The sequence below is a fragment of the Strigops habroptila genome, chromosome 8 (assembly GCF_004027225.2).
Source record: "Strigops habroptila isolate Jane chromosome 8, bStrHab1.2.pri, whole genome shotgun sequence".
Classification (NCBI taxonomy): domain Eukaryota; kingdom Metazoa; phylum Chordata; class Aves; order Psittaciformes; family Psittacidae; genus Strigops; species Strigops habroptila.
In genome coordinates this window covers 19,544,987-19,571,433 of record NC_044284.2, presented here as the reverse complement: position 1 = coordinate 19,571,433, position 26,447 = coordinate 19,544,987, and the positions used below count along the sequence as shown (strand labels likewise).

Sequence of the window (26,447 nt, the reverse complement as noted above, 5' to 3'; positions counted from 1 at the left end):
AGAAATGTAAATACCTAAAAAAGAAAATACGTTATCAGTGATTACTTCACACATACTACATACTATGCATGCCTTCTCAGTATCCTCTTTATACTAATATGGAAGTATTATCACTGTAGAATATGAAAAAGCTTTATGTCAGAATTCAGTGGAGGAATAAATCTGTCTGTGGCCATCGATGACATCAGGAGTGACATTTAAATGAAAGAATTAAAGGGTTTACAACCCAAGGGCTAGGTCATGGAAACCTTCACTATTCATGTAAGTAAACACTGTGATTCCTTTTATCTTATTTCCATGTAAAAGAGGAGACTCCTTTAAAAGGATTTTGGTTCTTTTCATCTCTCTCAGATTAAACATGTAAGAACTGTTAACAGCAATCCTTTGGCTCTTGCAGACATTAACGTTTTTAGGTGACGTTATGGCAAATCACATGTATAATAGAGCAGTGACGTGCATTTGGGTTGTTGACAGCATACACATGTAATACATAGAAAAATCTGTGAATTATGTAAAAGTGAAAACCCTTCTACTTATAAACTTTGGCTCCACAGAAGCTTGGTATTAATCCTTTTCAAATAATCCTTGTCAGTTTAACTAGGGAAAAAACAACTGTAAAACAGAATGAAAATATTTCGCTGGTGTTACCTGGTTCTCCCTTTACTCCTGGGGGACCGGGCATACCATCCTGACCTTGACTACCTCTTTCACCAACAAGTCCATTTTTTCCAGGCTCTCCAATGGCACCTGTGAATTACAATGGACCACAATATCATTTTCACTACTATTCTTCTGCATTTCAAAGGGAGAAGATATGAGTCCCCTTTATGAAAATTTAGTTAGTTCAGCTAGCTCAGCTAGATGTAACTGTGTTGGCATTTAAACATTTGTAAAGAGTAACATATAATTTTTCTTGAACTCACTGAACTTAAATGGATTTAACACCCCCACTTTTGTCACGGGCAATAATTTTCTGTCTTTCAAAGACATTTTAGGACCCTTCCTTTGATTTAACCACACTGATTGCAGCAGTGTGGTTTCTCTCCCTGGCTTTATTACAAATTCAAGGTTTCTCTAAACAGGGAGTAGATCCTGATCTTTGCGAACTCCGTTGGTAAGTCAGTGCAAGTTCACTAAAGTCTACGAAACCACAATATTGTAATTTTGATTAAGATCTATGAATGTAAGAGCATCCAATGTTCTTTTTGAAGACAATGAGTGGCAGTCACTTTATTAAAATCTGCATTGCATAACTCTGTTGCATGTTACACACTCCCCCTTAGGTATATTTTGAATGGTTTAAACTTATCTGTCGCTTTAACAAGCAACTAAAACTCTGTCCCCTCTTTCCACTTCATTTTGTTCTCCTCCTCATCTAGCTACATCTTAGTTTAATATTCTCTTTTAGGAGGTAGAACAAGCCTTTCGCACAATTGTGTGGACATCACCTCTTGAGAATACCAGATAGAAAAAAAAAGGGAGGGTGTGTTATAATAGTGAAATAAAATTAAAACCTTTTGCCTCAGCTGAACTGGTAACATTGAAAATAGTCTGCTGAAGACCTTCGCTGGAACCAGAGAATCATAGAATCATAGAATCATAAAATAGTAAGGGTTGGAAAGGACCTTAAGATCATCTAGTTCCAACCCCCCTGCCATGGCCAGGGGAAGTAAACAAAGCCTTGAACTAACATGAACAGAGACTGCAACTGCATCAGTTAAATTCTAAAAAGCTCAGAAGAATAAGAACATCAATTGCCTCATTCCAAAAATGCCTCATTCCAGAAAATAAAAAACCAGGGGGCAGTGATTTGAGAGAAATGCAATATACCATACCTGGAGGGCCTGTAATGCCCTGTTGGCCTGGGCGGCCCTGCCGTCCTTTAACGCCAATATTTCCAGGAAGTCCAAGCTTTCCTGTAAGAAGAGTGTGGGAAGCAGAAAAAGGCATTATCGCTAGATCCAGATTCAGTCCGAGAACTTTGCTATCATTTCTGCTTCAGACAGCTGCAAAAGATCTCTAGCTCCTGTAAGCTAGTCTGGCTGCACTGACTACAAAGGAGCTGTTTAGGTTTACAGCAGTTGAATATAAATATGCCAATCCACAGGCACCTTGTGTAGTTTATTAAGAAATTTTCTTCTTTTAAAAGTATGTCAACATCTCAGCACCCCTCCAAAACAAAACATACCTGGGATTCCTGCACTTCCAGTTTCCCCTCTGATCCCATGTGGTCCTGGTACTCCTTTATGTCCTGGATGACCTTGGGATCCTTTTTCTCCTTTGCTGCCCAAAATTCCTGGGGGGCCTGGATTTCCCTGAGAAATAGCAGTTGCACACAAACAGGCAAAGAATCATATTACATTAAATACATTAGATTCCATATTTGAACAATAGAAAAAATCATAATTTTACAGGTTAACTACGTGTAATCATAGTTCACTATGATTTTCAGACAAAAATCAAAGTAGACTAATACGAAGTCTTCTCATAATACCACCAATCTTTTAAACATAGCTACCCCCCCCAGATCTTTCTTTAATCCTTACAAACCAACTTCAGTCTTTAGATGTTTTCACCAGCACACAGACTTCCCTTCAATTTTATTTTAACATCTCCTTTTTGATCCAAATATGCATTCCTCATACGATATGCAGCTATACAAAATACTGAAATGCATATTTTTCCTTAATTCCTACTGATTTTCATGACAGTAATATTGTCCTACCCAGTTAATACAGAAAACAAACAGCTAATTTAGACGGATTACAGGAGTTATAGTATAGTTTACAACCTCAATGATATATTTCAGATAAATTCATATGTAAAAAGACTCCTAGTTGTTAACCAGAATATGTGGAGTAAAATTGTATCCAGCTGACCTGAAAGATACTGTTTTTTTCTTAGCAATGTATATTACTGAACATAATATCTATTGGTAAGAAGGAAAAAACCAATTCATCTTAGATAATATTACTAGACTGTCAAAACCCAACAGTACTATTTTAGATTACAAAACTTTTGTATTTGCTAAGATTATGTTTTTCGATGCTTTTTAATGTACAAGTATTCCTACTGCTGACTTTTTAAGTGGAAGTCCTTGTTCTTACTGGATTAGCAGCTTTTACATAAACAAAGTTATTTGTAAACATGGACCATCTTGCAAATAAGAAATTCTTGCACCAAGAGAAAAATGAAATATAATGAACTCAAAAATTTCTCACAAGTAATGACACACTAGAATTTTCATATTTCTTATTGCTAACAAATCATCTACTTCTGCAAATTCTGCAGCTCTTGCTTACATGTTATTCTGTTTCTATAGTCAAAGACTCTGCTTATTGCCTAATATGACAATGTTTCCATTGCTTTTATACCTTTGGACCAGGTTCTCCTGGAGGCCCAGCAGATGGGTACCCAGGATCTCCTTTGTCACCCGTAAAGCCATCACAGCCTGGTGGACCAGGGTCACCTGATGGTCCTGGAAAGCCTGGAGATCCTTTCTGTCCTTTTGAACCTGGAAAAATAGATACTGATACCATTCTTAAAAGGATCATAACTGCATACCACATCTCGTGTTTAGTGAACTACTGCTTGTATATTCAGATATTAATTCTTCATTAAAGTAATTTAAAGCCAGGGATTTTATTTCTAAACACATTTAAAAGAGGTTTTTACATGTAATAATATATAAATTAAAGTAGTATATTTAATTTACAGAGAGGGAGAGGTGCACTCTGCAAGTCAAGCAAATGCTGGGGTGGTAAGAAGTCTATAGGTACTGTAAAGAATAAACCCAAGCTTAAGTATTGTGTAGTGCTCTTACAGTAACTGCTCAGATCTTTGCAAATGCTTCTATACAGCTCTATGAATTTGTAACAGGGCTTGACAGAAAATGACCTGGAAATCCCATGTCCCCTTTGTTTCCTGGTGCACCTGGGAATCCTGGTTCTCCAGTAATCCCTGGAAGACCCATAAATCCTTTGACACCTGCAAGATGAAGAAATAAGTGTCATTTCACATGTTTGCTTCAGACGCTGGCTGGCAGAGCTTTCATGAATACTGAATCCTCTACTGCACACATTGTGATGTTATTATTTTACAAATCAACATGCAACCTTTTGCCCCCTGACACAAATAAAATTATCATTATTGTTATCAGAAAGTCAAGGAAATAACAAGCATCTTATGTTTCAACACTAAAATTAAGGCTTGTGACCACAGCACTTAGGGGCACCAACTAAAACATACTTTTGCAAATTTTGATCAAGATCATGAATTTGTATTTACACAGTGGACCCTCCTTTCACTGTCGCCCTGAGTTCAGTCTGGTTCCTGGGCATGTCACAATCACATTACTACATTATTAATCACATTACTCATTATGCACTCCTCGTGACTAGTATACTCATGAGCTTTTTCTTATATGCCTTAGGCATCTTTTCCCCCACACACTTATCTTTAGCTTAATTTAGCTAAATTAGCTTTCAGTTTAATGACTACAAGATCTAGTTGCATTTGGAATGTCCAGATGTACAAATTCCAGGGTACTAGCCATGCCTGAACATTTAGGCAGGTGAGGTGTTATTTATTATTCCATAAAAAGTTAGGGACTAGTGGAGCATTTTTCCTGTGATGGCTACATTCCAATCACTACAAAGGATGTTAATGACAGAGTATAGCAGTAATGCTATAATGTCATATAGCATGGATAATTGCCATCATGAAAAGAGCCATTTTGATTACATGTTTAAATTATTCCTAATTGTCACTATTTTTATGTATTATAGTGTCACATTGTTTTCTAGGAAGAAGTCATCTCAAAGAACCAAAAATACAGAATACAGAGAAGTAAAGATGTTTAATTAGCATTAATTTGAGAAAACAGATGCATTGTCTCACTCAAAGGTCAACATGTATCATTATGTGTGAGGTTATGGTAATGGCAGAGCAAAACTTGGTGAAATAGCTTAGGTAGGTTTATAATTTATGCAGGTACTTTTTAAACCTGCTTTTCACTGAACCATCTGGTGATGTTCAAAATAATGTTCTGGTAAGTTTCAAAATTAATATAATAATAAAAAATAATAAAAATAAGCCCAACATGCAGGCTTTGAAAAGGGAAATAAAATCCATCTGAAATAAAAATAAGCTTCTAAAATATTTTTGTGCACAGTTGTAATATTCTTATTTTAGAATTCTTACTTTTCTTTGCAATATTGGGAATTTCAACTTCACTTTTATAAATACCAATTTTTATTCACTAGTCTCATCAGCTTTTAGATTTTGAAGTCTTCATTCAGGATTTAATACTATTTTCTGTTTTTCACCCCAAACAATGGTCTATGTTTGGAACGAAACAAAGAATCATTTGGTGGTAGCTGCTATGACTTTCAAATAGCAGCTTTTGAAATTGCTGGTTTAGAATTCTCAGAAAAGTTTCAGAGTTAATACAGAGAATGTAGTGCTGCTGCTGGAGCTGGGTTACGTTCTAAGCACGGAGGTAATATTATCTTCACTGTCCATGTGATACTGTAATTTTCAACATACATATTCCATACCTGGTAGACCAGGTATTCCTTCAGATCCATCAAGACCTGGGGGACCCTGCACACCAGCATCTCCTTTTTCTCCTTTTAGGCCCATTCTTCCATGAACTCCTAAAAACGAGTTTCATTTAAAAACCTATTACAAAATAGCATCTTTCTTAGAATACAAAGTTTTATAAAATTTAAAGTACTATAACTCTTAAAGCTTATTAGGTGGAGCATAGGATTTTCACTCTGTGAATACACATAAGCAAGACACAAGCTCGCAGTTAATGCCTCTGTATTTTTCATATGGAGACAAAAGGAAGTTTTCTGAAAGCTTACATAGGAAAATGTGTACACAAAAGACCAGACAGCATTAGTTTAGCATGTACGACTCATAGACAGAGAGTCTATATTAGTATTGCAAACAATATTTTGCAATATTGCAAACAATATTCTTCTGACAATCAAGTATTTCTGACCAGACTTAACTTCTTTGCAATGCAATCCAGCATCTAGTTGGCAAGCACACCCATTTCTGTCCTCATGGGCTACTAAATGTATAAACACTTGAATGTATAGCATATGTATATAAGCTTCCTAGTACTACTGACATATTATTACTGGTTTAACATTACAATAGGAGATTTTTAAGGAATATGGACTTGTTGAAGTGGAAATAAATATTCAGCGTAATATTGAACTATCCCATAAATGAAAAGGCAGTCACAGTGTTCAGTAATAATTGTTTCAAAGCCATGTGAATAATCTCAGTAGTACAGTCAGTTTCTTCTGTGTTGTAGAGTCCACTGGAACTGCAACATAGATGACAACCCTAATTAGTTTTGAATAACAGAACAATGAATGTGTACCTTTTAAACCTCGTTCTCCTTTATTCCCTATACCAACCAAGGTCTCGGATGGTCCAGGAAAACCTTTATCACCTTGTTCGCCTTTTGCTCCAAGAAATCCTTTTCTTCCCTTTAGTCCTGGGAAGCCAGAAGAACCTGAAAGAAAATACTACTAAATTTTCTGAAGAAACCTGGCTAGATGCTAGCACAAGTGAAGCAATGAAACTCCCGTCTTCAAGGGCAGATACATATGTAAATATACATTCCTACTGTACATTCCAATTACTCCAGTGATTGGTGCAATTAAGAAGCCTAAACTAGCTTATTAATTACTCCAATCATCAATAAAACATCTGTAAGCACAGATTATGGCAAGAGACGGTAATTATTTCTTATACTGAATATATGTATAATCTTATGTCTGTTGAATAGATATAATACAGATATTTGATGAATAGGACAGAAAAAAATAGAGCAAAAAAGCTCTCTGCTCTTTATTTGAAAATTACCAGTCACTTTTACAAATACCAAAGAAATAGAAAAGGCGGCAATTCAAAACTGCTAAAAAAAAATTAAATAATGTTGTAATTCCGTCTGTAGGCTGCATATATACAGAAGCCAAAGATTTACCAAGACTCAGAGAAATTCTAGGATGACACGTGTACTCAAGGCTGATAACATACATCAAGAAGGATCACAAGACTAGCTTTAGCATGGAAGTTTCTATAACCTAAATAATAACGAAGGCAAATACTATGGTCACTTGCCTCTGATACCCGGGTTGCCTGGTCTTCCAATCATGCCAGGAGGTCCAGGAATTCCTAACAGGCCCATTATACCTGGCTCTCCCCTTGAGCCTGTGGAATTAAAGCAATAGCAACATATTTGCTAGTATTTGATCAGTGAAACAGAACATTACTTCAGAAAACTACACATTTGCCTATCATTTAAATATTTAATTGCTTATATTTTCTCCTTGATCTCTGTAACATGCTGTCCAAGCCAGCTTTCCAGTCTTTAACCACATGAACAGCATTTACACACACAGTAAACCCCAAACTACCTCGGATTAGTAGCTGCAACAGCTTCTATCAATGAACAAAATAACTGATAGGGAGGATAATGTATCTGAGATATCCACACAGGGATGGGAGACCTGTCATGGGTTGTATGGGAAAGACATTCATTTCTGGCTGAGGAGTTGAAGGCCAGCTAGGACATCACAACTCCCCTCAAATGACATCAGAAGTATCGGTTTGCATAACTGAGTCAAGTGATACATGTTTATAATTTGGTTTATAGTTTGCATATATAAAAAATTAAGTACCATCTCCTTCCCACAGAATAATGAAGGATTTGATACTAACGAAAAATCTTTGTTAGAGATAGCGAGCATTACACAACAGATTTCTTTTATTCTACAAATCAAATTTGAACACATATCTGAAAAACAAATAAACCAACCAACCCCTACAGGGATTACCTACCTTACTGAAAGTTAGCTTTGATTAAGGTGATAGAGTTTGACCTGACTCAACTCTGTCAGACTCAAGATCTGAACTTTCTTTTTAAGAAAAAGAAGATAGCATTAACAAGCTATCTGTTTGAAAAGGGATGCTGAGAAAGAACTAAATACCCTTCCATTATGCTGGGGAGTTGCTTTGAATGTCAACTATTTAATTTCCTACTGCAAGGACATTACTGTACAAAAACCAATGTAAGGTAGCTCTCTATTCTCAGAAGACTTACAGAAAATTCATTACTGTGCCATAACAGCTTCAAGATATGCTTGTCATTTAAGGAATGATGATTTGTTTTCTAAATAGATCTCAATATATATGAAAGCTGTTGATGGAAATATATTTTGGCAGCTTCAGTTTGGAAAAGCATGACTGACTTTTTTGCAGAGACTGAATTTCTACATCAAAACAAGTATTTGGAGGATCCTTACCTGGCACACCAGAGATTCCTGGCCTTCCAGACTGTCCCTTGGGACCAGGTAATCCTGTATTTCCATGAAGACCTATTAATCCAGGTTCCCCAGGCATTCCATAGATTCCTGGGATACTCAAGCCAGGAGGACCTAGTTTTCCTTTTGAACCTTGCGAACCTCTTCCTCCTAAGAAAAATGCGTGACAGTGTAGCACAGTACATCCATCCAGAAACTAAACCTTCATCTCTATCTTGCCATCATGAGCATGAAACTCTTCCTGAACTCTGTATGTTTGAGGGCTAAACATTAGATCTGTAAGACAACACACATGTTCAGGAAATCTTAGGACAGTTGTGGGTTGTTTGGGTTTTTTTAAAGAGCTGTTTTCTCCACATCTGCAGGAAGCACATCTTTTAAATGGGCTCACACTTTTTTCACATACTATCCTATAAACAGTATCTAGGAACAGCTTCAGCTCCCCCAGGCTATCGGAAAGCAGAAATGAAACCCAGACCCACCCGGTAAAATTGCACGGTTGATTCAGAAGGTCCTACCTGGTGGGCCTGTAGCTCCCCGGCCACCTGGCAAACCTGGCAGGCCAATCAGACATTCAGCAGGTTTCCCTGGAAAACCTGGATCTCCAGGAACTCCAGGTGAGCCACGATCTCCTAAAAGAAAGGAGACTGGATTCACAATGATTTAAGTAGAAGTTTCAGACTTTGAGTGAGCATTGTTTGACTTGGTTTCCCTTTCCTTAAATAACTCGCTGTGCTCCTTGAGCTTGTTTGACAACAGTACCTCTTAGGCCATCATCACCATCATGTCCGGCACGCCCTGGTAGGCCTGGAAGTCCTGGAAATCCAGTATCACCTTTTAAGCCAGGAATGCCATGACTTCCTGGTGAACCCAGTCTACCTGGCTCTCCAGGAATAACCATGCCTGGGTCACCCTGCAACACAGAGAGAAATCCACTATGTTTTGCATGTCTGCCAAAATAATTTCTCCACTGTGTGATCAGTTAACTTCTTTTATTAGGGTAATTTTCTCCATTCCCCGGGGATCTTCCACGTTATAATTTCTAATGGCTCCAATTCAGCAGACTGCTGGATGTTCCTTATAGACCAGCTGCAGGTTCCATACCAGAGTAATTCCTCTAGACAGCTTTTGAACTCTGACTCCGAACTCTAAGAAATTGCTACTAAGCAATGCAAGAGACTTTCCTCCATTTGGCCTTTACTGCATTGTTGATACTTGCTGTAGCTGGGAAAAGCTTTGGACCTGTATCTGAAAATCTGGTTTAAGTTTGTGCAAACACAACTTTTCCCTTATTTTTACACGATAGTCATGTTTTTATCAAAATATTTATTTAAATAATCAAGGTCAACACCAAGATGTGTCTCAGAGTACTCAGAGTCAGCTACTGGGGTTTCTTTAATCATTCTTCTGAGCATTGTTTTCCATGAAGACTGTTTTTATCACAGATGTCCCATGTCTGTTCCCTGAATTGAAAGTTTGAAGAAGTGTATTTGGCTGATTGAACTGCTAGTTGCTTTGAGTACCAGCAAATCAGTATGTTCATAAAGCACATCACTAGAGCTGAGTTTATGCCTATCACTGATGATATACTTGGACCACAAAGGCCATTCCATATCCAGCTGTTCTGTGACATCAAATACAGATTAAATAATAATTAAAAGAAAAAAAAAATCCACAGCCTCAAGCCACACACTTCACCATGTAAAAAACACACAAAAGAATGACATATGAGGACTCACATAGAAAAGAAATGCCACATTTTCAAAACATTTAGGTGCTACTGTTTAGTTCAAATTTGAATCCTGATTACACAGTAGTCAATAATCTTGCATTTACATATGCCATCAGTAGATTAGCTTCTGTTAATCAGCAAGAGTGGCTGCAGTATTACTTCCAACCTACTTTCTTTATGTTTCAATTCAGTGGAGCACTTACTTAAATTAAATGCATGCTTACTTGTCACTGACCTCCTATGTGCTTAATTCCGATTTCTGAATAGCCATCTTTTCAGAAGCTATGGCCATATTTTTTTCCTGTAAGGAATGTAATATTCTCCTTGTGCTCTAAAAACTGAAGTACCAAAGCATCCCAAACGCTTGGAGTTCTGAAGTCCAGTATCTGAATTGAAAATTTTGGCTTGAGCCCCTTTTTATATAAAGAATTTAATTTCATAGCTTGTGCATCACTGGTCAGGAAATATAAAAACTCCTGTATTCCTTACACTTCTTAATTTATTTGCTCAGTGTCACATTTAATGAATGGGACCTATGGAAAAGTCTGTGCTATATTTCTAACCAAACCTTTTCTCCTGGTTGTCCTATGTTTCCAGCTCGGCCTGTGTCTCCAATCTTTCCTTCACAACCTGGTGACCCTCTGCTTCCTGCAAGTCCTTTGTCTCCTGCAAAAGGAATTAAATGGCAGTACAGATGCTGTAGTTATCACCTTATTTTACAAATGCGTATTTGTATGGATGCAGTTACAAGCCTCTTACACTGAAGTAGCTGACATGAGCTGAGGACAGCATCTTGATTTCAGAGTTGATATGACACACTGCATCTTGTTCCTTACATACTCACTCAAAGTTGACTGTAACACTCGGTTACTTGCTTCAAGTCAGTTATTTAATGTGGGATTTTTTTTTAATTTTTGTTTTTTTGTAAGTAAGTGAAGCTGTTCTGATGTCAGTTCTCCACCGTTTTCTTTAACAAGCAGCTTGGTAGTAGTTTTAGCATCAGAGCTTTTTTTTTTTTTTCCCCTTCTTTTCTTCCCCCACCCTATCCTGACAGGATTATGAGAATTTTTTAATATTTCTGGTGTCCAAAGAGGGGTATGACTTTGCATGAGGAATGGCCAAATTCTCAGTAGTATAAATGCTTTCTACTACCTGCACATTAGAGCAGGAATTGCATTTTTCAGAACCAAAATTAAAAATAAAGCACTGAAACTTAAACAGCTCTGTCTTTGTAACACATATCCAGGCAAAGAGAATCTACGCGAAGTAAGTGTGGCCCCCAGATGAGCTGCACCTGTTTGGGCTGTATTCCAGGAAGCATCAATGTCTTAAAATATTTTCCTACTGCCAGCTTTAATACTTGATTCTCTGAAATACTTTGAAATACTTCAAACTTCCAATTTATAAGCTTCAAGGCAGTAAATTACAAAAGTGCTAAAAACACTCGTCTGACTAATATTCATTGATTTTTGGTTTCTTTTTTTTTTTTACATGATTGTTTTTAATGTGGACTTAAAAAAAGTAAATGGTTTCTGGTTTTGCTTTTTTAAAAAAAGAAAGAAGATCAAAAAAAGTATTTTACCTTTTGGACCTGGGTTTCCTGGAAACCCGAGCCCTGGAAAGCCTGTGTCACCTGTTGGCCCTGGACGTCCTGAATCACCTGGCTGACCTCTTGCTCCAGCCCTACCTGTACGAAGAAAATAAGTGAACTGTGATGTATCTTACCACAGAACATCAACTTGTAAGATTAGGTGGTTTATAGTTTATCATTATTAATTAGGACACCACTGTAGACTATATTAGAACTTAGACACTATGTCTCCTCCACAGCAGGTTCTCACAGTTAAAATGCTAATTGTGTTCACAGCATCAAAGCAGGCATGAGCCTGTGAGTTCAGTTTTTATGCAATCTGCCCAAATTCCAGACTTCTAAGAACAACTATATCCAGATACAAATCTTCCACTTGTTGAGAAGATACAAACACACATTACAGGGGTAAGGCTTGGAAGAGAAACCACTGTAAGAACAGAAGCTACCATAAAGCTGCCAAGAAACTTTCCTATGCTATCCAGGGCAGCTTTAAGGACTATTGTTCTACAAAACCAAAACAAAGATGCCTTATGGTTAGCCTGAATGTCACTTAGTGTCCTTCAGTGCACTAAAAAAATTCTGCAAAATTTAAAACCACCAGTAACCAATAAAATCTCACCTAGAACCCAAGCCCAAAACCCACCCAAAAAAGGAAAATCAGATTCTTAATATCATAGAACAATGGTTAGTAACAGTCACATCAAAAAGGAACCAGGAAACTTAATACAGCTACTTTTTTGATTGTGCCCATGCAAAGCATGAGAAGGAGCAAGGGGTTCAGGAAGATTGAAAGTATTTTAACCTGATTTTCTTCATTCCGTTTTGAAGGTTGCCGCAGTCCCAGCATATTTTAGGATACACTTATGTCAAAATTATGCCAAAGGTGTCCGTCTGGATATACAAGCTGCAGCATATGCTCCAGAGGTTTCCGGTTCCTGGAGGAACCAAGTCATAGCATAGGACTGCTTGGAATCTCTACCTTACCGCACACCATGGACATAGCCCTGTGTGCCCATTCTGTTCACATCCATCTCCCTTAGTTTCCTTGAAAGGGAATGTTACAACTAATCCCATAGTTTCTGTACCACACATATCCTTTTAATAGTTATTTCAAAGTAACGTTAACAGTTTTATCTGGCCAGAGTGGGGAAAGGAATCCCCATCAGATTAGCTCTGATTTTTCTGTATTTAGTGCATGTGTACTTACCAGGCACTCCTGGGGGTCCAGGTAAACCATCTGGTCCTTGAGGTCCTGGCAACCCAGGTAATGGTGTTATTCTAGTAGCCTCTCCTTTCAGACCTTCAGCAAACAGATAACTGAAGATTACAAAGACTTATAGTTTGGCAGTATGAAATCTTAAACATTCAAAATTATTAGTGATCAACCTACTCAATTAAAAATGCAGAATTCTACAGTTTCCATATTTCTGAAACTCCAACAGACTTTTAAAAGCCTTCAGATTCTGGCTTCATAAAGCAAAAGAATTCTATTGACACCAAGCCCATCTGCTTCCTTATCAGCCATCCTGCAGTCTAGTGGAGACCCAGAAGAAGCAGCACAAAGTCAGCAGAAAATTATGCAATTGAGAAATGCTTAATCTGAAAATCCATTTATTAAATATTTAATGGGTATTCTCTTGAAGAAAACTTGATTATATCTGCCATACAACTTTGAGTTCTTTCAGATTATGCTTGCCTATAAATACATACACTGGTATGTTTTCAGCACTCAAAAATGGTCAAGTCCTTCATATTTTCCCCTGATGACTCAGCTCACACTAATGATGACTGGATGCATATTTAAAGACTTTTTTATTTTTTCATGATGAGGACAGTCAAGCACTGGAAGAAGTTGCACAGAGATGATGGACTGTCTTTGTCCTTGGAGGCTTTCAAGGCTCAACTGGATAATGCCTTGAGTAACTTGGTCTGATCACATAGCTGACCCTGCTCTGAGCAGGAGTTTGGACTGGAGACCTCATGGGGTCCCTTCTAACCTCAATTATGTTATGTACCTCAGACTTTCACTATTATCTCCAGTGGGACCAAAGTTGGAACAACACACTGGAAATCTCACTGCAAGGAAAAGCTTCCTGTGTTTCACAAATCATGTCTGACTTCATCTATGTCTGCAACTTCAATCAAGTACTCTGTAACATAGGTAAAACATGGTAATATAGGAAGTTACAAACCAGCTTCTCCAGGTAATCCAGGTGGACCAGGTATTCCTTTAGAGCCTTTGAAACCTCTTATTCCTTGCGGTCCATAACCTGGCAGTCCAGGAAGGCCCATCTCTCCAGGAAGACCAAGACTGCCAGGCAATCCAGGTAGTCCTCTATCTCCTTTTGAACCAGCAAGCCCCTATTAATGATTACACATGTGTATATACCAAGCACTACTTGGTTTCCACACCAGCTCTCATAACATAATGCCTGATTCTCTGTCTGACTATAACCTTGTATTACTTTAGTAACAGAGTGGATCTGCTAACTAAAGAGGAATTTTTCCTCTGATTTACTTGTGATTAAAAGAACATAAATTTTAATATCAAGGGTTAAAAATAAAGGGTTAGTAAAAGGGAAAAAGTACAAATAAATACAACAGCTTGATTTTTCAGCCACTGTGGTGTTATACCATACACTTTTTCTTTTTAAAACAGGTTTGGTAAAAAACCTAAACAAAACAAAATCCAACAAAACAACACCTCAGCTCTGATGCTCCTTGAATACTGTGGAGCCAGGTTTAGAGACAGTTGTATCTGAACCACTTTAACAGTTTTTCAGCCAACACACACAACAATAATTGTTACTTTTTGTTTCTGCTGAACAAAGAGCTCTGCTCTAACATTTCTAATTCTAGTTTTAAGGTCAGTGCTCCCAGCTTTTGTGGTTTCTTCCAGCCCTGACTAAAGATTAACTCCTACAGACTGAATAGGAACTATTTGAATTACTATCTTTAAGCATTTTAAGTAGTCAGGGAAACTTTCTTTTTAAAAAAATCTTATTCATCACAGGAACACAAGATGATGCTCCAATGTAAATATCCAAGCTAACACCACAAAAGACTGATGAGGTTTTTCAGCAACATGCACCTATACTAGTCTCACCTCTCTCTGGTATTACACAAGAATATTAACTCTCATTCTTTCATGCATGTTGGTTATGCATATTGGTTGTTATAGCTGAGCATAGTACTCCTAAATCAGGTAGAGGATTTTCACTTAAAGCACCTGAAGAGATAAAACAGGCTGTTGTACAAGATATAAATACTGATTTAGGCTTTCATGAATTCTGTATTAATTTCAAATGCATACCCACCTCTTCACCTTTAGAACCCTTTGACCCTTTAGAGCCAGGTCTTCCCAGAAATCCACTTGAACCTTTTCTTCCTTTGTCTCCCCTGGCCCCTGGATCTCCTCGTTCACCTTTTGGCCCTTCTGGATACACATATCCAGGCTCACCTTTTGATCCTTTATATCCTTGATGTCCTTTAAAACCTGGAGGTCCCTGGAACAGAGTGATCAAAAGAAATTCGGTGCTAGACTTACGTCAGCTGTTTTCAAGCTTTCTCTTTTTTTAAAAAATTAAAAACTTAAGAGTAGTTCTCTTAATTCTCATCTTTATTCACTGTAATGGCACACTTCAATGAAAAAGTGTTTTAGTGTTTTTTCTTCCCCTCCTGCCTTTACTCCTTTTTGCCCTGATTATCATTCCATTTATGCTACTATAAGCAGAAATAATGCAGGATCATTTAATGGATCAGATTGTTAGCTACCTTGTTGTTCTATGGTGGCAGGACAAGAAAATAACTTAAAATCACAGAATCACACAATGGTTTGGGTTGCAAGGGACCTCTGGAGATCATCTAGTCCAACTCCCCTGCTAAAGCAGGTTTTCCTAGAGTAGGTTGCACAGGATGGTGTTCAGGCAGGTTTTGAATATCTCTAGGGAAGGAGATACCACAAACTCTCTGGGCAGCCCGTCCCAGTGCTCTGTCACCCTCAAAATAAAGAAGTGTTTCCTCATATTCAGATGGAACTTCCTGTGTTTTAGTTTGAGCCAATTGCCCCTTATCCTCTTGCTGGGCACCACTGAAAAGAGTCTGGCCCCATCCTTTTGGCACCCACCCATAAGATATTTGTATGCATTGAGAAGATTCTTTCTCAGTCGGTCTCTTCTTCAGGTTAAACAGGCCCAGCCCTCTCAGCCTCTAGAGATTTCTCCTACACATGGCAATATCTCTCCAGTGACGGTATAATTGCCATAGTTGGCTCTGTTCATAGTTAATTTCTCTCCCTCCTTTCCCCCTTAGAGAGGTACCCTCAGTGGGTACTCTATCCCAGCCAAAATCAGTACAAGCTAAAAGCACACTGGGCTTTAGTGATCTTGAGCTCTTGAACTCCTGGAAGCCTTCTGGAAAAGCCTGTTACCAGACTTAGTCTGCACCAGTAAAGCAGTGCATGTGCAGGACTTGTGCATGATATTTTTTTATTAGACAGCACCAACTGTAATTTCCCATAAATAATTACTACTACAGGCACAAGTTATAACAACCAAATGGTATGTTTGTGGCAGGAGGTGTTTTCATAATGTTTCCCCAGAGGGAATGTCCTTTGCAGCCCTGAAGAGGGTATTATGAGAAGCAAGTTTCTCTGCACAGCTGGGACTTTAGCAAGTCCTGAGTATGCTGGGAACAAGATAAGTAAGAAGTCTGATGAAGATTACAGCATACAAAACTCTATATGCTTTACAGCCACTGCCATGATCACAGAATTATGTAGATGAACTCAAGTAAACTTCCCATACCAGACAGAAGCAGTCTAGCCATCATGAAATGCAGCACAGATTAATCACAAAGGTATTTCTCTCTCTCACTGCCTGGGCTGTACTTCTTGCTGCACTGAGCAAAACAGGTTCACGTACAGCTAGGTCAGCCGTACATTATAGTAGAGACCTCCCTAGGCCTCCTATGCAAACACATCCATTACTAAAGAAAGCAAACTGTTGAGATCACCCAGTATGACAATGCAGGTAAAACCAGCCATGAGGTTTCTCTGAAATAATTCTTATGAGATCTGAAAAATAATTTGAAAAACCAAAGCCTTACTTGAGCTCCTGGAAACCCTGGCACTCCTGGAGAACCTGGAGAACCTTTTGGACCTGTTGTTCCTTCTCTACCTGCAAAAGAAACAGCTATTTTGTGAAGAAAAATGGAAAAAAAAGGACATGGATCTCGACAAGCTCTTATAATCACACCCAGCATTGAATGATTTTGCTTGTTACATTTACCACACCACCACAGACTGCCCTGGCTCCAGGCTGCACCTAAGCCTATTAGCAATCTGACCTCATCTCTTTTAGCGCTTGTGCTCCCATCAATGGATGGAGCTGCATCAGGCTCACACACTCATCACAAAGCCAGGGCTAGTTTAAGGACTGCAAGCTGCAGACATGCCCATACTGATTCTTATGCTAAAAGCAAAATCATTGGCCTTTCCTACTATCCCGTTAGGAAAAGCAAGGTAATTTACCAGGCATGCCATCTTGGCCATGTGGCCCAGGAGAACCAGGAAGACCAGGAATTCCTGGAATATAGCTGCAATCAGTACACACGTAAGCTTCATCACCTAAAATAAAAATCATTCATGAGTTGTTCCACACCAAGTCATGCCCAAGCTTAATTAATGTGTTACACAGTTTGTTACAGAGGATGGCTAACACTTTTTGGCCAGAGAGCAGCAGAATCATAGCCTTAATTTTGCTGGAAGATCACTTCCAACACGTTACAAAATTACCTGTGGACAGACAGTGAATCAGAACTTATTACAGTTAATTGAAAATGAAGGAACATTCGGTTTAAATCTCTTGCTCTTTTTCAAGTCTAGTTTTAGTAAACCATTTGGATACAGTCACTCCACTGATAAGTCAGATTCTCTCAAAAGATGACAGCGATATAGGCTTCAAATTAACGTGGCTCCATAACATCCTGGATGACTTTAATGAGTAGCAAATGGTAAAGAGATTCAGCAGCTTCTGTGGTGAAATGTGCAGAAGAAAACTTCTCTCAGAGAACAGCTGTTAGTGTTGAACTTATCAACAGGAGAATATGAAAACCCTACCAATCTGTCATAACTGTGTATTCCAGTGAAGATCTACACCCTGCTGCAGTGCTGTACAACTGATATGCAGCACTGGCACATGCACTGCTCTTTCAGCTGCTGTTTATTGTTAGAGAAGGAAGACATTTGCTACCCCTAACGAATTTTCTTAAATCTCTAAACTCATCAAATGTCTTAAGAGGTAAATGAAATTCAAAATTTCATGAAGATCCACAAAGATTACTGGATTGTACCATCTACTTCTGAGCAACAGTGTTCTGAAACTGACCTTTCATGCCAATATCTCCTGGAGGTCCCGGCGGTCCTGTACACCCTGGCTTTCCAGGAAGTCCTGGTAGGCCTGTTCTAAATGTTACTCTACCTGTTGATGAAATAAGCATGGGAACATTGTACCAGCAGATTATTCACACAATTTTCTCGTTGCTAAGAGAGAAAAATGTTGCAGGGATGAGCTGGAGGCAGTATTCTGATCCTTATGGGTCCCTTCCAACTTGAGATACTCTATGATTCATTTAAAAGAGAGAACTACCTGGACAAATCCAAACCACTTGTAACTACAAGTACTTGAGGACAAACATGGTAATGTTGAAGTAAATCTCAGCAGACTGTTCGATTCATTTGTCCAGCTTTTAAAAAGCATAGTCCCTTCTGGGAAAGTATTTGCAGTTTACTTGAATTAACAGAAATATAATTCTCTCTTTTATCATGAATGGAACTGAATTATTAATGCTGTTGATGTATCTTTGACAGAATTATTCTGCTGTATTTACTATTACTGTGGAAAAACAGAGAATGCATCAAGCTCTTCCTAAAGTAATACATTTGGGGGATAGATGTATTTTTCAGAGAGAGAAGCAAAGCACTACACTGGTATTGGTTCAGAAAAACTTGTTTTGGCCATACCACATTTAAAAGAAACATGCTTCTGTTGTTACTCCTAGTTAAAGAAGTATTCCTAGTCAAGACGTTTCCTAGAAGACCTCTGGATCATGCAAGTGATCTCTAGCTTTCAAATTAGCCCCTTCTGAATTTAGTCTTACAGATTTAGTACATCTTTTGGAAGAATTAAAGAACAGATTTTCTCTCATTAGTCTCTCCTGGTTTTATGTAGCAGATTTTATAGTCATGGTTATACAAAAAGGTGAGAAATTTTTATTTTGGGTAGTCTTTTTATCTTCCCCACAGACCCTCATTAGCAATGGAGCACAGATATTCACTACATATGTGTGTTCATGAATATCCTAAAACAAAACTTCAAAAAAAAAAAAATTATATTCAACCATATTACTCAAAACATACTCTGTAAGTAATGTATTTATATAATCTCATATATTAGTTATTTGGCTGACTCTGGATTTCTTCTTATTCATTATATATATATCATACTGAAATGTCACCTGGTTCTCCTGGAGGACCTGGTAATCCAACAGAACCAGGTCTGCCAGTCATACCAGGTAGTCCTGGAGGGCCTACAATACACAAGCCAGTTTGTCCTTTCTCTCCTTTTGCTCCTTTTGGCCCAGGAAAACCTGGGGGACCTCTCAGACCAGGTCTTGACACACCTAACCAAAGACGAAAAAATACAGAAGTTAAAGAAGAAATGGAATTTCAAAACAATAGGATGAGCAAGAGACAAACATACTGAGTTCATCCCACAAATCTTTTTTATCTTGTAATATATTAAATAATCACAATGAGAATGTAAAAACATTTTAAAAATCTTTAAACCCTCTTTAAATACCTGTCCCATCAAAGCTTTTGGGTGACAATTTTTTACCACGTAAGAGATATGTTTGAAGTCATCTGAAATTAAGATTTCAGTAAGCTGATCCAGTGTAACAGGCAGCAAGAATAATGTATTTTATTGTTGGTATTGGATCATTACACGTACCTGGTCTACCAGCATCTCCGGGAGGACCCTGTGGCCCTGCAAAAGCAATGCATTTAAAACTTGAGTTAAACCACTCTATACTCTGCAAAGTCACTACTCAATAATATTGACTGCAAACTTTGGGCTTCTGCATTTTGAGCTTATTTTATCTTTTAAGAATTTGGTTTTGCCCAAGTAGGCATCTACTACTTACGTAACTGTTGCAATACGGATAATTCTCACTGAAATCTGTCAAGATATGGATGTTTAAAACAGGTAGGAATAGGATCCTGCATATTTGTCTTGGGTGGGGATACACTCGATTACTTCGGAACAGCTTACAGGCCTGCAAACTTGCTTCTTTTTGCCACTATTATTTGCTCTAGTAAATATACTACCTCTTAACAACGCATGAATACCTTTGCCAAGCTCAACTTTCCTGTTGCCATCCTTGGAAGTATGAAAATATATTTATAACAACAAAGTGTATTCACTGAATGCAACACAATCACTTGGATACACAAATATTCATGAAGTTAGAACACCAAAACACAAAAGGCAAGGACTTGCTGGATGGGTATAAGATATAGCCTACAAGATGCTGCCTCAGAGTTCAGCTTGCAAGTCCTTGTTATATTCTGATACAGCTCAAATAATAAATCAGTACATTTTCATTTTACATCATGGCCAAAATAAAAACTTGCAGATCATTATTTTGGAAAAAGCAATAAAAATGGCATAAGATAAACTATGAAAGAAAAGAAAAAAAAAGTGCATTACATTTAACAGGAAATTTACAGCTTTGATCATCATTAGACAGGATGTCAGTGAGCTTAGGTGCTCAACTCAATTATTTGTGCAAGGAAGTGTGCTAGCTTCATTATTTTTAAGAGGAAATACAGCCATAAATCAAAGTCTCAGGACACTTTTCAATTCTGCAATTTGATGTGAGTAATTTGGAAATACTCTTGTAAAGGCAGAAGCAGGTTGTCAGGGGCTCAAAAACCTAACCTGCAACAAGCCCTTTGAGTGGACAGCTCTTGCTAAAAGATTCTGATTTTGATGTTCCACTCACCAGGCATGCCACGTTGACCTTTTGGTCCTGGAGGTCCAGGCGGCCCTTCATCTCCTTTTTCACCAACCACATTATCATAATATTCGGTCTTAATAGAAAGATGTTAAGAAAAGAAAGAATAGTAAGAATGAAGAGAGCAGCACAGTGACCATTTAGTTAGAACAATGTTATGATCTCATCATTCTGATGTTATGACACCACAAGACCTTCCTAATCACATTGATTAAAAGCAGCCAGAAATTTAATCATAATTGTTACACACAGATAATGCTAACAGACCTGTACACACAAATAGGGATTTCAGCTCAATTCCTCAACTCCCAGAGAACTGCTTGCAGATGCGATTATACAGGCAAGGTTTAGGTTGGAAACTCAGTCATGAATATTACAGTAGCATGAAATAGAAAATATTATTGAAGGAAACCTTTAGGAGTCACTTAGTCTATTCCATTGGCTTAAAGCACCGTCAGCTATATCTAGACTACTCTTTTAAATAATCATACATGAAAACAGATAAAAACCAGCTACTTAAATCATATATGCATTAAAAATTAATTCCTATAAAAATTAATACTTAGTTTATTGAAGTTTAATGTTATGATCTTTCAAAGTCTCTACAAATGACAGACAAAAATCAAAAAGCAATTGGCCATAACTATTTTTTTCTATAACTACAAATTTTTGTTCTTTTCTAGATTATTTTGAATGGGCACCATCACTGGCAAATCAGTATTATAATAATTATTGTGCCTTGATATGTAAACATCACACTGAAATTTAAACTGACTACTAATGCACCAATTTTAAAACTAATAAAAAACTCCTTAAAAATAAAAATTTTTACTTTGCTCCTATAGAGTAATAAAAATCACTGCTTTTCAAAAAATGTATCAATACCACAAATAATTCAGCTGTTTACAAAGTTATTTCTTTTGAACAATTTGGGCAGAAAGTTTCTCTTAGGTGTGCACAGGGCCTGTAAGAAAGCCACTAGTGAGACAGTATGACTAGACAGAGAAATTTTACTCATAGTATGTCTTGCTTTCTTTAAAAAGTCTCCTTAGGATTTTAAAACTAACACCTCCTATTCTGGAGCTGATCAGAGATTGGTTTGAAAATTAACTCTTGTGAATTTCTGCAAATGTTCTATGACTTTTCAATCTCCTGGCAAAACTGCTGGAACTGAGTGAGGTCTAACCAGGCCCTAGTCATGCATCCAGCTCCACATGAAGGAAGATGCCATCTTTGTGAGATTCCCTGCAACATCAGTACTTTGAGAAAGCCATGGCTCAGTTAGAGCATTCATGGGACATCTGTTATTGCCTCTTACAATCAGTTTGGCTTATTCTTATATAGTTTAGAAAAAATACGAAGATAATTTATACTTACTCTACCACAAGCTCCAGGTGGACCAGTGTTTCCTTTCCTCCCCTTCATGAGAGGACAGAGAGGGGTTTGTTTATTAAAAATAACACATGACATTTGCTACCCACTGTTACTTCAGTACATTGCTCATAACATTAAAAAAGAACTTCTGCTCCTGACCAGTCCTTCATCACCCCCATGTCTGTTCCTTGCATAACTATTCAGCCACATACACCAAAATCTACAGGAACACCTCAGCAGGCATAAATGGACACCAGTTGAAACACATGATCTATTTCAGCCAATCCGTTCGCTATTCCATGAAAACATTAGTTGTCATCTGTTAGGTAGTAAAACATATTGTATACACAGTGATAAAAAAATCTGATATAATTACCCCAAAACATACCTTATCTCCATTCTCAAAAACAACAACAAAACCATTAGACTATACCTTAGCTCCTTGCCTGCCAGCCAGTCCTGGTTTGCCCTGTTCACCATTTTGTCCCTGCAGGTGACAGTAAACAATTTCATGAGGATTAATCTTTTAGCACTGTCATCAGTAAGATACAAAAGTGAAAGCTTTAATCTTCCATGGTGATGGCAAGGTGAATGTGGTTTGCTCAGGGGAAGAAATCTCAAGGGAAGACTCACTTTGGGGTATGGTTCCTTTGTCTGTAGGAAATACTGCAGGTCCCTCATTTAAACCTGCCTTTGTAACATCACACTCCACCAAACCCAAGGTGGAGCCTCTCCAGACAGCACAAGTATAGGAGGCTTTAGTTTGTTCTGCCTCTGTAAACTACTATTTCTAAAAGGGGAGAAATGGAACACAATGAGAGACTTGCATTCAGCAACTCTCTCTCCCAGAACCTGGTCAGTCGGCATGATGGTGGTGATCTCAAGAGATGTCAGCAAGACTAGGCAGGAAGATAGTGCAGACTGCTGCTAAGGCTTTCTGCAAACATATACATGCAAGGTCTTATGCAGTCGAATGCACTGATAGTATAGTTGAAATGGGAACAGAGCATGCCTTTTGTCATGTCTTTCTCATGACAGAAAGTTTTTTGTTTGCTGAGGCAGTAGACCTTTGCAGTCTCTCATTCCACATTCTTTATCAGACTGGAACGTGTTTAGACTGTCTGCGAAGGTCATTTTGGCATGATGAAGATGATGTCTTAGTAAGATATATGTGAAATGGGCTATTCTGATGATAAGAATTTTGATAAGCTATTTGTAAGGTCACTGTGACCCTGACAATGTTATTAAAGTGGAAGTGAATATAAAAGATTGAACATTTAATCAATTGAATACAGTATTAGAAATAGATTTGAACAAATTTTGAATTAGTACACAAAAGGGATAGTTTTGGTCATAAATGGCACTTTTTAAGAATTATATGATGACAAGATGGTAGTTTGAATATCTATCAGTCATCTAATTTCAGGCCAAGGCAGCTGTGACCTTGACAATAACTTTCCTTTCTAAAAGAATGTCTTTGTTTCTAGTGATTAAAAATTATTCATTTTGCTTCTTGATTTATGCTGAAGTGAAAGTATAAGCCTTTTGCAAAAATTTCAATTTGACTAACCAGAATTAAACTCAGTAGAATTAATTTGGCTTAACTTGGACCGCGTCTCAAACTCATTAGATAGTCAGCAGCAAGCAACAGGTCTTTTTACGTTACACAGAAGAGACAACACCTATGAACTGAGCCTCTCTCTCCTGCATACATCTGTGATGACACAGTATGTCCCAAAGCCAGCTGTGTAAAAGGAAATGTTCCACAGTGTATGCAAATCAACATTTTCAAACACATTCTGCAATGGGAAAAAGCTGTAACAGGAAGATAGGACCATGATAAACAGATGACTATTACTTAGAAAACATTTAAAAGCTTTCCTTCATTACCGGTAAGCCAGGTGGACCTGGGGCACCATCTTTTCCAGGTTTACCCTACAAAGGAAAAACATAAAGTAAAAATAAATTAAGAAGATCCTAAGAGGGATCATCACATTCAAAGAGTACAACAACTCTTTGGAAAAAAAAACAAAACCAAAAAACAAAAAAACCAAACCCAAGTATAACAGGTAACTGTATTTTAGGTCTTTATAGATTTTGAAAAGCTATTAAGGTTATTTTTAACATATTCATTATTTCTAATCATAACTAATGTTCATAAAACTGGTATTATCATAAGATATCCCCCTGTGGGGATATTCCTTTTCCTGTGGAGGATTAGTTGAGGCAGACACTTCACTAGCACAAAGTGCCAGGCAAGTGCAGAAAGCTTGGTGCAAAATCAAGTGCTTGCAGAAGCAAGACAAATGATACTACAGCAGCTAGCAGCCCTTCTAATGGTGAACAAAGAAAGATACTAAAGGGAAATTGTTCTCTTACATGAATAGGGCTTTAAAGATGACTTGAAGAGAAATTATTTATAGAAAAAGTACAGGGAGTGCACTTCAAAGGTATTGGAAGGAGGGCAGTAGATGGAAAAGTGAAAACAGGAGGAAGCAGCATTACAGAGGTGTATCCAGTTTCCTATGGCACACAGCACATTAGGCAGCCTTCCACTAATGTCCTGGTACCTAATGTGGCAACAATACATGTCAAGCAATTCATAATAATAACAAAAAAAAGAAGACAAAGGGAAGGCAGAGAAGGGGTAAAATGGGTAGAGAAACAGAATGAAATGAAAACCTAATTCTGAATATGGATACCCTGCTTGCCACCTTGAAGGCAAAAGTGAGGAAAACCTGATCCATTAAAATCCACAGCAGGAAGGTAGTGATAAGATAAAGGTGGGTGGAAGATTACGAGCTCAGAACAACAAGGGGGAAAGTACATTTTAGAAATTTGTTTTGCACAGATTAAATCACTGAAACTTAAATTAATTTTTGAAATTATGACCAGACCATGAATTACAATGTAAGCCTCATGAAAAAACAGCAACACTCAAAAGATGGCAGAACTTATAAAAGATGATACTCTGGAAGAGAAGAAGGGGAGTTGAAATGATGTCACCACAGTTTCCAAACTTCCTTGCAAAAATAATGTTTTCTTCTAGAACGTAAAATCTGCAGCGTTTGATATTTTGTGCTCACTGAGGTAATTTCAATAGAAAAGGAAAGATTTTGTTTTCAGTTTAGAATAGCCAGTCAGTCAATGTCTTAACACAATTTGTATTTTCTTAGCATTCTTCAAGATCAATAGGCAGAAAAGGAAGAGTGCTCCACTACCTCCTCCAAAAAGGAGAAAGGGAGAGGTCAGTTAAGAAGAGTTCTAAAAAATACTGCATGACAGGACACGGCTTTTGCAAACAGAAGACATAAGAAACACAGAAGATGGAGGAAGAATAACACACATTGGTTAGCAATAACTTCTATTACTTTACACCAGTAACTCAAATCAAAATTAAAATTTTCATAATGTATAGGAATAACAAAAATAGCAATCAAGTTCCTTTATAGCATAATCATCATTATAGCACCATGCAATTGAAAAAAGAGCAATCCAAAGGTAGTACTGGTTGGTCTTGCTACCTTTCCTTGTAAAATAAATTTATTGCAACCACAAGAAGTACAGGAGAAGTTTCAAAATATGTATGTTTGGACTGAATGAAGTACTTTGTTTGAAAATTAATTTTCCTACTATTGATATCAAAATGTGTTTGGTATCAAAGTGCTTTGTTCTGAAAATGTCACAAAAAATTTTATTTGGATATTTTAGGGTTCTTCCCTAATTAAATGTTGGTAAACTGTTATAAATTCATATAGTTTTAGTTACTAAGAACTTGCATCTTTCATTGATTAGTTTTTATCTGAAACTTTGAAAGCCATTTGAATGCGAAATGGTAATTTTCTATTTAATTCCCTTCAAAATGTAGATATACTCCACTAAGTTATATCTTACTGTATATGCTTTTTAAAATAAACATATGGTTTTTTTCTCATTCTATCCCCTTAAGAGAATAATTCTCTTATAACAACTTTCTTCATATCCCCACATATTTGCTGGTTGAGCATACTAATTTAACTCTGCTGCCTTAAGTAAACCCAGTGGTTTCAATTCTCTTCTTCACATACATTGGCACTATAAAGCCAGTACGTGTCCAGAAGACCACTTTTTTTTTTTTTGTAGTAAGTTTCAACAGTAGAAACTTTACAGCAAAACAAATAGAAGCGCATCCACCATCATCTGACCTTTACTTCATGTACTCATGGTACGTGAACCTGTAAGAACAGCGATTTGACTTTCAGCTTTCTGGTCAGGTTTACTGGATGAAAGAGCTTTTGAATCTAAGAAAAAATCACTGAGTGGCACTGAAACAAAAGCTGGAAAGCAA

General features: G+C 37.5%; 1 protein-coding gene across 1 annotated transcript in view; it reads right to left on the bottom strand.

Annotated features, from left to right (window-relative positions):
* Positions 1-26,447, bottom strand: part of COL4A3 (collagen type IV alpha 3 chain) — a 60,387-nt gene that overhangs the window by 11,642 nt on the left and 22,298 nt on the right. Inside the window, exons 17-41 of the mRNA XM_030495146.2 lie at positions 24,011-24,055; positions 22,554-22,607; positions 22,124-22,165; positions 20,735-20,822; positions 19,681-19,716; positions 19,187-19,351; positions 18,058-18,150; positions 17,202-17,297; positions 16,778-16,848; positions 14,989-15,177; positions 13,864-14,032; positions 12,879-12,971; positions 11,663-11,767; positions 10,649-10,746; positions 9,111-9,261; positions 8,867-8,980; positions 8,331-8,498; positions 7,147-7,236; positions 6,401-6,535; positions 5,559-5,657; positions 3,898-3,987; positions 3,375-3,514; positions 2,189-2,315; positions 1,836-1,916; positions 649-747 (exon numbers count right to left, since the gene is read on the bottom strand). Coding sequence (XP_030351006.1) covers positions 649-747; positions 1,836-1,916; positions 2,189-2,315; positions 3,375-3,514; positions 3,898-3,987; positions 5,559-5,657; positions 6,401-6,535; positions 7,147-7,236; positions 8,331-8,498; positions 8,867-8,980; positions 9,111-9,261; positions 10,649-10,746; positions 11,663-11,767; positions 12,879-12,971; positions 13,864-14,032; positions 14,989-15,177; positions 16,778-16,848; positions 17,202-17,297; positions 18,058-18,150; positions 19,187-19,351; positions 19,681-19,716; positions 20,735-20,822; positions 22,124-22,165; positions 22,554-22,607; positions 24,011-24,055 — 2,638 coding nt within the window. The remainder of the gene's footprint in view (positions 1-648; positions 748-1,835; positions 1,917-2,188; positions 2,316-3,374; positions 3,515-3,897; positions 3,988-5,558; positions 5,658-6,400; positions 6,536-7,146; positions 7,237-8,330; positions 8,499-8,866; positions 8,981-9,110; positions 9,262-10,648; positions 10,747-11,662; positions 11,768-12,878; positions 12,972-13,863; positions 14,033-14,988; positions 15,178-16,777; positions 16,849-17,201; positions 17,298-18,057; positions 18,151-19,186; positions 19,352-19,680; positions 19,717-20,734; positions 20,823-22,123; positions 22,166-22,553; positions 22,608-24,010; positions 24,056-26,447) is intronic.